Source organism: Sinocyclocheilus anshuiensis, unplaced genomic scaffold, assembly GCF_001515605.1.
Source record: "Sinocyclocheilus anshuiensis isolate Anshui unplaced genomic scaffold, SAMN03320099.WGS_v1.1 scaffold227, whole genome shotgun sequence".
NCBI classification, from domain to species: domain Eukaryota; kingdom Metazoa; phylum Chordata; class Actinopteri; order Cypriniformes; family Cyprinidae; genus Sinocyclocheilus; species Sinocyclocheilus anshuiensis.
Window position 1 is genome coordinate 425,166 of NW_015549590.1, and position 12,267 is coordinate 437,432.

The window sequence follows — 12,267 nt, forward strand, 5'->3', positions numbered from 1 at the left end:
TAATTTAATACTGTTAATTAGACCCCCCCCCCCACCCAAATTAAAATAAATAAATAAACCCTGTCAAAAGTATTATTTATTTATTTTATTAAGTGAAAAATGGTTGGGTGCACTTTTAACACAAAAAATGTAGTTTGAAGTGTGTGATTTTTTTTTTTTTTTTGCAAACCTCATCAACAGCCCTGAACAAACAAACAAATAAAGTGACAAGCTGCTGTGCTTTTCATTTTCCCAACATTACGGTCAGCCAGCAGACGTGCTCATAAAACTCTGTATATTGTCGCCATTCGTAGGTGAAAGGAGCACACGTGTACATTTCTGCGGCAGAGTACACGCCTCGCATCCGAATTACACTGATCTCAGCGAAGAATGATTAAAACTTGCATTAGATGATATAAGAGTCGGCGTGGATATTGATTCAAGCATTAAATATTCCTGCCTTTTACAACTCTCCCTTGAGAGGTCTCCTTCAGTCCTCTTCCTGCTTTCCGTAGAATATTGGAGTCAAGATTGCCATTGCTGGGTTCATTACATTGCAGCTTTAGTTAATGAAACGGACCCAGGCCGACGCAGGGGCCCTTTATGTGCGCCGATCAATCGGGCCCCAGTAAATCTAAGCTTAACCGTCCTCTCTCATCTCAATGCTGTGTAGATTTTTCTGCTACCCACTGGCCAATCATCAGACACCACAATATATCATAAAGGGGGGTGAAGATGGAAGTTATATTTAGCTGCCTGACCTTTATGAGATGAATATCTGTCTGTCACCCTACAGTCTTTGTGTGTGTGCTGTACTGATTGTTATTTACTGTCGACAAAGCTGGTTCACATACGCTTTCACTGCTCCTGCTGAGTTGTGTTGAAGGGAGCAAAACAATAGTGATTTTAATGCACTTTTATCTGCATCAGGACCATTTTACTCTTGCCATCCCAAAAACCGACAATTTCAATCGCTAACTGAACAGTATGTGGCCTCTGCCGCACCTACATCAATGCAGCCAGGAATGATTGTGAATGCCACATGAAGACTTTTATTGTAAAGCCTGTGTTATACTTTCCGCGTGAGCAATCCGGACGCGTACACGGACAGCGCGGACACTGACTACTTGTATTTATACTACCGAAAGCATACCCTGATGGTCTGCTCCGCGGACGTGTTCCATACATGCGTAGTAGATCGGCTTGAACAGTAAACAAACATGTGAACAAACAATTGTCCACAGTTATTGCATATCTGGCTGTCTTTATATTGTTTTATCGACGGATTTTACAGGTTCGAGTAGCAACGGGCTTCTTCACACAGCCTGCGCATGCGCAGTAGCCTACTGACGGTCACAAAAAATGGGAGGCACGCGGATGTCCGCGCAGAGCCTTCGCGCACACTCTCCGATGACGATTTTTACGTCACGCATACCATAGCGAACCCTAGCGGACTCGCGGACGCGGAAAGTATAACACAGGCTTTACAAATAATGCTGGGATAAAAAAAAAAAAGCTGTGCGTGCGTTTTCTTCTAACACTTTTTCTTTCTTTCTCTTTTTCTATTTTTTAGAAATACACAAAGTCTGTGTTAATTTGTCAGACATGACCACGCACTGTAGAAACAGAAGTTTGATTGTGGGAGTGCAGTGTTCAGCTGTTAGGCTGATTACTTTGTGGAACATTTGATGTCTACAATGTGCTCTAATTCGCTGTTGTAATGGAAGTCATCAGTGCTAATTCTCAGCTTTGATTTTCGACAAAAGATGGTGATTTAGCATTGCCCAGGGTTTCTCAGACACCTGATGTTCTCTTCTCAGACTTGAAAGCAATTTTATTATTATTATTTTTGAGAACACATTTATTATAGCCTTTCCCCCCAGTCCATTCATTTTTTTCTGTGGTCTTTCATTGTATTTTTCTTTCTTATAATTTGCTTTAAGCACTATAATGCCAGATAACTGCCCTCAAAACCAATGCATTGTACTAGTAAAAGACAAGATGAAACATTTACAATTACTGTGGTTATAATTATATTTGTATTGATGCAGTGATCATTTGTCTGTCCATATTTATACGTGTGTGTGTGTGCTTGTGTGCTTGTGTGTGTGTGTGAATTAAGTTATATAGCCTTTAAATTCAAAATAGTTGATGGCAAAAAATGCCTCATGTGTTTTTGTGTTTTAAATTGACATCATATGGTATAGTTCAGCAGTAGCAAGAGTGCAGTTTTCTCCAGAATATCTGTTCAATTACATTTATGATAATGATGTGTTACTGAAAGAATCCATATATTTGAACAAATCAACTGAGCTAATGATTCAGTGAGCCATTCATACAGTCACTTGCTTCTTTCTGAATGAATCAGCCATCTGAACAAATCGGTTGAATGAATGACTGAATGATTCACTCATTAAGACATTAATATTTAAAGTTACATTTTTTCAAATTTCAGTATTTAATTAAAGCCCACTAATGGCCATTTTAAACCCTTTAATCGTATAGCATTATTTATGCAATTATAATTGTAGTGTAAATGCACCTCTAAAAAGTGTATACAGTATGTACTGTATGTATGTAACACAGATGCATTTTACTTGGCTAAATGTATTCTGCAATTGACTTTTTATCTCTAAAGGATACATTTGCTACCTTAGATTTAGGCTAATTCAGGATATGTTAAAAGGAACCATAATTTTGTTAATTTGCCTATGGTTTTGAACAGTTGTTGTTGAGTATGCAGCACAAAGAACACCAGATTTTGGGACAGATATTTTGATACCACTGGTTAATATTTATTTATTTTTCAGAATAGCATGCACCGATGAATAATAAAGCACAATACGACCAGGATTGATGTTGATTTCTGGTTGCATTTTTCCTGAGTGCAAAGTCACAGTCGTCACGTAGAGTGTGTCCCCCTACTCTTTTCATGTTTAATTTGGAACACCAACATAATATTCACTGTATTTCCCTTTCTTCCCACAATTTTAGCCAATGTTATCAATCCAGAGTCAGTGAGTGTAACGGAGCGGCATACAGCAGCGAAGGCAGGCCTCCAGGGGCTGGAGCCAATGCGATTCGTGTTTGGGTCTAAATAAGTTGATTGAGTTTGCTTGTGACAATGTATAGTGCGAAGGACTCTAATGTTGTTAGAGAATTAGTGCCCCATGAGGAATTGTGCGACGGAGCGGCTCTGACAGCCCCATGGTGGTTTACTCTTAGCTGTGCAGTTTATACTCATTTAAACGCCAAGGACTTTTCACTTTTGTTTAAAGCATTTATTCCTGCCCCCCGCGTGACAGCATGGCTCACTGTTGAATGGTAAAAAGCCCCCTTTGTTTGGATGAAACTTCAGCGTTGCTCAAACTAATCAGTTTGCGGAGTTCTCCGCCTGCATGCTGGGTTTCTTAGCATTGCATTTTTGGGATATTGAAGGGTCCCGTATTTCCACAGGGGTCCAGAAAAAGCCGGATTGGAGGAGAGCCAAATTCTCCTCTCGTCAGAGTCAGCGAGCGGCACTCCACTGAGCGTTCCCTATAACAGAGCAATAACAGCAGACAGGACAAATCCAGCAATGAATACAACTGCGTTTCTGACTCAATAAAGACACAGAAGAGACAACTCTGGATTTGAGCCTGCAGGGCTGAAGATATTAAACACGCAGAGCACTTTTTAATGTGTTGGCTTGAGCTGCCATCATTCAGTGAAGGGGATTATTGATCCTGGCTGCCATTTCTTTCCTCAGTCACTTCATAAAGAATCGGATGACTGGGGAGGGACCGCTGGGTGTGGCATCCTCCTTCTCTTTTCTCCATTACTTTACCTCCTGATGGCATCGATCTCCAGGCTGGCCTCCTCTCCAGAGAGCTGCCGGAGCATCTCTCTGGGCTAGGCTAGCTGTTATTACAAACCTCACCCTTTATAAATGTGCAGTTCCTCTCTAAATTATGTCTGGAACGACCGTCTGACCAAGCTCTAACCAAAGGCACACAAAAGAGGAAAAGAGATTATTGATTATTTGAACATCACAAGGATTGTTAGCTGAACAAACATAGAGGTATCGATAATTGGGAGGGAGAACCTTCTATGAAAGACAAAACATTTTCAAGTTTAATATCAAAACAATTCTGCTGCTCATGCAATGACAAAAGAATGTAGAATTAGTCACAGTTCCTGTATTTCCTATGCAGCTTTTTCTATTATCATGCCACACACAATGGTTTATGGATGTTTTTCTTTTCTCTATTAGTGAAATGACAAGCAGAACTTTTTAATAGGGATGCCCCGATACTGAGCTCCTGTACTCGTACTCGTTAAAATGCCCCGATACCAAACGCCGATACCACACAGCATGTGATCAGTGCCATATTCAGACAATGAAACACCGACAACAGAACAACAGACAGCAGAATGGAGTTATTAGAGATTAAGGAAAAATATTGGTATCGGTACTCGGTATCGGCAAGTACCAAAAATAAAAGTATCGGTATCGGGCGAGTACTGAAAAAAGTGGTATCGGTGCATCCCTACCTTTAAAGCTAAGATGATGTTGTTTAACAGTTAAGAAACAAAGTATGTATCTTGTCAACTAGGCTACAACTTTCATTTAAATTCAAAACTTACTCAATGCTAAGGTTAAGTAATGCATACATCTTGTTAACTTTCTTTCGTTGACTTCTATCATAAAGAAGTTAACAGCAAACAACAAGAACTACTGTTTTTCTTTTCTTTTTACTTCGTAAATAATTTGTACACACACACACACACATATATATATATATATATATCGCATGCGATTAATCGTGCAGCCCTAATATATATGAACACTGCATTTCTTGAGCGATATTGCCTTATGCTGTGGATATTACTGAGGTGAGGTAAGAGTGTTCTGCTATGATTTCTGCTCTCGGTCGTGGTGTTGTGCTCCGTGAGAGCAGGACTCTCATTCGTCCATGTCCTCTACTGGAACAGTGGGCCGCACCCTCACTTTCATCCTTTTCAGCATCCTGTTTCTAATAAATGTGCAAATCACATCAGTTTGTGAACTCAGGAGCTTGTGCTCATCAAGGTCACTCTATGACCATGTTGATGGCAGCTTGGGGGCGGAGAAAGAGAATAGAAAAGACAACCTTTCCTTAGAGACAAAAGCAGTGTGGTGTCTTTTCCCCTGCTGTGGGCAAGTGGATGCAAATGCATTTGAGGAAAGTCTGTAAATACAGACTTTCTATGTGGAAGTAACCTTGACCATTATGTTTTAATGTACAGTACTCTACTATGTAGTGTTGTCACGGTACCAAAATTTTAGTATTCGGTTCCAATACCAGTGAAAGTCCACAGTTCTCGGTACCAATTTCGGTACCAAAGCAAAACACAAAAACATGCTAATTAAAAAATGTGACTATACTTTCATTTAATCCAAACTTTGTACATATTTAATTTTAAAGGGCTTTTAAAACCTTCTAGAGTTATTCAGCCAAGAATGACAACTAAGTTAGCTAAAAAAAAAAAAAAAAAGCCCAGAACTGCTTTTCTGACTGATATGACACAAACAATGTTAACCATTTGTACATTCTCTAACACGCATATTTTAGATTCACAATTAATTTAAAAGCCTCTGGTGTGTAAAAATAGTAAATATCATCATGTCCTCCTGTTTTTTTTACCCTAATAAAAGTTATAGGAGCATTAAATAGTTAATAAAGAAACTTCATTCTAATGCTCATTATATTAGCCTTAGCCACGCTTATGCTAACGATGAACTACTCTAATAACAGCGACGTTCAATCCAACATTCAAATTAAAATATTGAATAATATTCATAACAGAAGCAGTGTTTCCCACAGACTTGCACTCTATTTGTGGCAGCATATATATGCAAATTCATTCTCTGCCAGCAGGAGGCGCTTGTAGTGTGGGAGAGATAGAGGTTTCCCCAGTAACGGCTGTAATCAAATAAGCGCTGCGCTCACAAACGCTGCTTTATCAGGCATTACAGGCAAGATGAAATGAAAATGACATCCATAATTTTCTGAAGACAGTCGTTTCCTTCAGAAATACAGTGATATAAAAACACCCGCACCGGGTTTCGACTTTGACACGTGCAGTGCTCCTGTTTATTCAACGAAGTTAAAGCCTTTTGGAAAATCTATTTGTGGCGGTGAGTTTTGATATTGTGGCGGGGAGCCCCAAATAAATCTGGGATGAATTTAAACTTACCTGCTTGAACTCTTTCATTTGATCCGGGTGTCTGTCTTTAAAGTGTTTTGTTAGTTTGATGTGTTTCCTCATTTTGATGTCGCCACGTCTCAGTGCTTTTATGAAGAGAGCGCATCTGCGCACCTTTCGGATAGCGCATCAAGAACCGGGTTGACCGGGTACTCGGTACCACCGGTACTTAAAAAAAACCTGGTACCGTAACGTTTTCATTTTTTTACTATCGACTTGGTAAAGAAGTACCGGGACTTTTGACAACACTTACTACTATGTTTAAATGTACAGTATTTATTTATTTGAAACAAACGCAATAAGGAGATTAATCTGGTCTTTATTTATTCTTCTTATATCTAAATACTAAATTGGCTAAATGATGATAAATGACACAGATACACTTACGCTAAATAAAACTAGAGAAACACTCCACAAATTTGAAGTGCTGCATATAAATACAAAGATACTCAGGGCCTCTGTGAATTTTAAACCAGTTAATTTACAGCTGTCTGAAAGAACTGATTTACTAAAATGAATCCAAACTCTGCACAGCTTAGAAAGAGTGTGTTTAATTATTGCATCAGCTTACAAAGTGACATGTACATTATCTCAAAATACAATAACGTAGCATTGTTTGCATCTCCAAAGCCATAGTTTCTTAAACCGGGGTTCACAAGCTGCAGTGGGGTTTGTGAATTAATGGACAACTAATAATTAAATCCAATAATAATAATAATAATTTAAACATAAAATCAAAATATAACGCTTTTATTTCATAACATTGCCGTTTATGTGACCATTAACCAATGTCAGAGAACCATAAACATGTAAATATTTGTTAAATGATCTAAATTTTAACTTAAAATATAATGGAGCATTTAAAGTATTTTAGGTTTAAGTGGGTTTGGCTTACAAAAAGTTTAGGAATCCCTGTCCTAAGCAAAAAGTAGCTTGTTGCTGTAAACTCTACTGTCTCACTGCTGAAAAATGTAGTTAATTTACTAGCACTGCTGCTGTTAGTTACTTCCCAATGCTGATCAGTGCCATACAATATTAGTTCTTCTCTGACAATGTTGCCCACGATGACAACAACACTGGGTGAATGGGACTCTATCCTCCAGGTAGCCACTGCACTCTTCATCTCAGCATATTCAACACCCATTACAAATTCCAATTATTGCTCTCTAAGCCATACAGATCCTGAAAGCTTCTGCATCCTGCTGTATGATTTGCTCTGCGGCCCCTTATGGGTGTCTCCATGGGAGCCATAACAGTAGTAAAATATTACCCAACATTTTTTCAAAATGTGCTGACTACGACAACACGCAGCTAATAGGGAACTTACTCGCCAATAATGACTTATCATACTCTGCTCAGCACAGTGCTGATGCAGGCAGGCTTATTTAGCAAGCCAGAGTTTACCACTTAATGAAGTCTGAAAATGTCAGATGGAGAGAGAGAAAGGACAAGGGGTTGCATATGGATTCGGCCATTGAAATCCCCTCACTGTTGTGCCCCCTGACTATTTATTATTTCTTTTTATTTTTTTTATTACAACCTTCAATTACACATTTGCTTAATGGGCAGTACAGTGAAAGTATACAGTAGGGCTGTTTTTATTTATGTTTTTGTCAGGTCAGTAGGTTAAGTGTGTATCATAACCATTCTCTGGTGATGAAAGAGGCAATGTAATGTATCACTCTCCTGCTGTTCTCCTGCTAAAGCAGCAGTAGCAGGTCTGTTGTTGCTTTGCCACTGCCTCTGCTGTAGGCTGTCAGTCAGCTTAACTGTGGCCGATTTCATTTCATTTTTTTACAGGTCATTTTCCTCTAGAAAGTTGTCTTTCTCTCCTCAAAGTATATAATGTCTGTTTTCAATAGGTGGCGCTGAGGTTGATGTATTTGGGTAATCTTCTGGATCAGTTCTTCATGTATCTCTCTCACTGCATACAGCTGTTCACACTTGGCTACATGAAGGCCAGATCCAAGATCTCAACATTACCTATGGTGTTCCACAGGGGTCATTTCTTGGCCCGATTCTTTTCCTAATCTACATGCTCTCACTAATTGAGATCGTAAACAAAAGAAGCATAATGTTTCACAGCTCTGCTGATGATAAACAGCTCTATTTTAAAATTACCCCCGTGCTTCCACAGCACTAAAAGCATTGCCTTTTTAGTATCAGCCTGTTTGCAGCCATAATGTTTTATTGCCTTTTAAGTATTCTTATCTTTTTCTCTTCTTTGAGATTGCCTAATGCAATCAAAAGTGCTATACTAATTGAAATGATTGTTAGTAATGAGATAATAGTGAAGATAAGATAGATATATGCATTAAATTGGGCCTGTATATGCTAGATATAAACACCCTGAAAACTGAAGCTCTGTGTATGTTTTCAGTCCTTTCTTTGCCTACTGTACAGTGATGGTAGCTATTGTTCTGGGGGATGACATAGATGAATGGAGGTAGGGATGCTCTAATTGTTTCTTGTGAGGGGGGCTGTCTGGTTGGGCTGTCTAATCCCCTTTTATAGAGGGAACCTCCACTTCCCTTTTCTTTGTGCAACTAACCATAAGCGAGAGCTGTTTGCTCACTCAAACATCCAACCCATCTTTCCTTTTCATTTCATGCATTAAAGGGGGTGTCCTCCCTTTCATTTCTGCCCGTACAGACCTCTCTTCCATATTCTACTCTAATTTTTTCACTGTTTCTTCTTGAATGACCACCTTCATCTACAAGTTCACTTTACCATTCTGAGCTGCAGTATTGGGGCATAACTAATAAGTAATAAAAGTAACAATAATAATAACATACTACGAATACTAATAATGCTAACATTATTATTAATTGGATAGTTTTAAACCAAATTAATTTAAGATATTTCATTAAAAAAATACTTAATACATTTTACTTTAAGCTGCTATTTGTTTGTTTGTTTATTTATTAGGTCTTTCTGCATGTTACACATTTATTATGGCGACAAGTGACTGTATTTGAACTGTTATTGAAGATTAATTTAAAATATTAATTCAAAATCTCTTGATTTATTTAAGAAAGAAACATATTATGAGTGAGTCACTGAATCATTCATTCAAACGATTTATTAAAAAACATTGATTCATTCAATAACGAAGCAATCAACTGCCTTTATAAGCGAGTCATTGAATCATTCAATTAACCGATTTGTTCAAAACACTGGGCCTCATTCATGAAACACGAGCAGAACGAATTTTTGTGTAAATCGTTCTTAAAGCTGTTCTAACGTAAATTTTCGGATTCATGAAAGTGTTCGTATCTTCAAAATGTTAGTTGGTATGAAAGAAATGTACACCTGCTCCCTATCACGTGTAAATGGTGCGTAAAACGTTCTGTGTTCTTTTTGGCAAACTGATGTCACTGAATTTTGATGCACTGCCATCATAATATTTTACAAGTTGTTTGCTATGTTTTTTTTTTTGTTTTTTTTTTGTAGTTGAGAGTTGATAAACTGTTTAACTTTGAGTAAAACGCAGTGCTTGTCACTGTCACTTTTCACGTCCAATCAATGGAGGAGGGGCGGGACAGATAGCCTACTACACCGACCAATCATCCTGCTTGTACAACAACTGAACAACAATAGAGAAGTTAATATTGCTGGTTACTGCATTTTTATACTCAGTAATATTCTTCAAAATGAGATACTAGTAATACATTACTGCCATGGATATTCCACATCATAGCAACCAAAGCGTCTCAAAACGCTGTGCCACCAAAGCGTTCTCAAACGCCACCAGCTGACCCTTTTCAGAAGAGCACCTGGCATTTTTTCAGCTGGCTAAAAACGCTTTGGTGGACACACGTTATTGAATATTTACTGTTAGACATATGGCCTATTAGTCGTTTTTGCATTTATGCAATATACTGGAGCCAAACCTGAGAAAGGAGTCCAGAATATTCCACTGTGCTCCTGGACACGCAACTTACGTTGTTGTATTTCATAGGAATTTACGAATGATTGGAATTTATTAACATACACGTTCACGTACTATCAAATCGGATGTTTACGAAGCGTTTGTGAATCCGGAGGAGAGTTTTCAGGAAGGTCTGTTTTACGTGCAAATTACTCAGAATTCACCCCTATATTTACGAATGTTTCATGAATGAGGCCCACTGAATCATTCAGAAACCATACATAACTACTGTGTGGTGCTCGGTGTCTCCGTGGTTCTGCTGGCTTTGTTTGGAACTATTTTCACTGGAGATCAAATTATATATATATATATATATATATATATATATATACAGTGTTGGGGAAAGTTACTTTTAAAAGTAATGCATTACAATATTGCGTTACTCCCTTAAAAAGTAACTAATTACGTTACTTAGTTACTTTTTATGGAAAGTAATGTGTTATATTACTTTTGCGTTACTTTCGCGTTACTTTTTAAATATAAGCAGGGCTTGATTGTATATACATGCATTATATTGCGTCTAAAATGTAAGTTACTCATTATTAATTTATTGGCTTTTAACTGTTATATAAGAGCAATATCACACAAGCCTGCATGCAGCATTACTACAGTGTATCAGAATGGACAGCCCAAGCCCTCATCGATACTGCTAACATGACTTTTGCAAAATAGTAATAGAAGCTTAAAAACATGTTCCACACACAATGTATTTGGGATATTGCTTGTTTTTTTACTTACTTATTTACATATTTGTCGGCTGAACCATTGTACTGTATGTGATATTGGTATGTGATATAGCGGCACTCAGTATCATTCATTCATTCATTCTAAAATTGTTAACAATTTTAAAGTAGCTTCTCCATCATTGCTGGGTCGAGTCGTGAGCAAGGCGATGATGTTCACCACAATAAATAGTGAGGCTGAACTAAGAATGCTTTTGGTTCAATTATTAGCTTTGTTCAGTCCAGGGTTTGCATGAATGCCACAGTCAGAGTCCAGGCCACCTCAAACTCTCAACTCCATTTACAACACTGCTTCAGCAGGGTCTCAGCCCCCACCGCCTGCATAACAAGATGTGCCTTGAGTAATGTTCTCATCTGCTGGAAATAACACAACTAATAGTGAGATGCAACAAGGCCCTGCTGCTCCTATTATCAATATGTGGCAGGAAGCGAGAGAGGCTCGGCGGCAGATGCAAATTAGAAAGGGAGAGAAACTTGTCAGACTCAGTCACTGCTGCTGAAATCATTCTAATCTTTTTACCGAGGTGAGACCACAGGAGAGCTCAACAACGTGCAGGCCTGTGGCGTATAGTCACATCCTGTACGTTCGTGAGAAATGAACCTGTTTAAAACATGAGACGGAGCTATAGAAAACCACTTACCTGGGTAGTGCTTTCCATCTCGGTGCTTTAATGTATTGTGTGTTTGTGCTTTCTTTTTTCTGTGCATAATTTTTGCTTTCTTTTTCATTCATCTTGTTGTTGTCTCCATTGTTTTCCTTTTTTCCCATGATGCCGCTGAAGCATACCTTGATGATGATGTGGATGATTTCGATGACCCTTTCGGAGATATTCCATTCAGTAAGTTGCCATTGAACCTCAACCCCTGTGAATATGTCCTAACTGAATTCAATATCCTGATCGTCAAGGAATATATTTGGTCATGTTTTATGTATTTGTGTGTTTCCAGCCGTTTGCTTGTAAAATAGATGGTCGTTTCCAGTGTAGCCTCTATTAACCCGATCCACCTGCTCCTGTTTATTGTGCCCGAGTTAACTATCCACCTATCAGAGGCTTCCAGCCAACATATGAGACAAAGCCCTCTGTTATTTGTGCATTATAGGCCTTGCCGCTTGCAGTATAGAATTTCTAACCATTTTATTTAATATTCCTCAACTTGCTGTCCACGGATGCAACAAAAAAGGGATGAGAGCACTCTTTCCTGGCCTTCAGAAAGGTACATGCTGAACTAAACCTGTAGCTGTTGGTGAAATTAGTGTGAGATACATTTGTTGTGGTTGTTAGTATTCGAAAGCGGTAGATTCCTCTGCATCACGGGACGCTCTTTCACCACTTAACTTTGCCATTTGTTAATTTAGTTTCCTGTATTTGAAGAAGATTTCCCCTC

General features: G+C 38.4%; 1 protein-coding gene across 1 annotated transcript in view; it reads left to right on the forward strand.

The window, feature by feature from the left end:
• Window positions 1-12,267, forward strand: part of LOC107658040 (teneurin-2-like) — a 645,835-nt gene that overhangs the window by 415,559 nt on the left and 218,009 nt on the right. Inside the window, exons 8-9 of the mRNA XM_016446429.1 lie at window positions 11,664-11,720; window positions 12,064-12,095. Of these exons, the coding sequence (XP_016301915.1) occupies window positions 11,664-11,720; window positions 12,064-12,095 (89 nt within the window). The remainder of the gene's footprint in view (window positions 1-11,663; window positions 11,721-12,063; window positions 12,096-12,267) is intronic.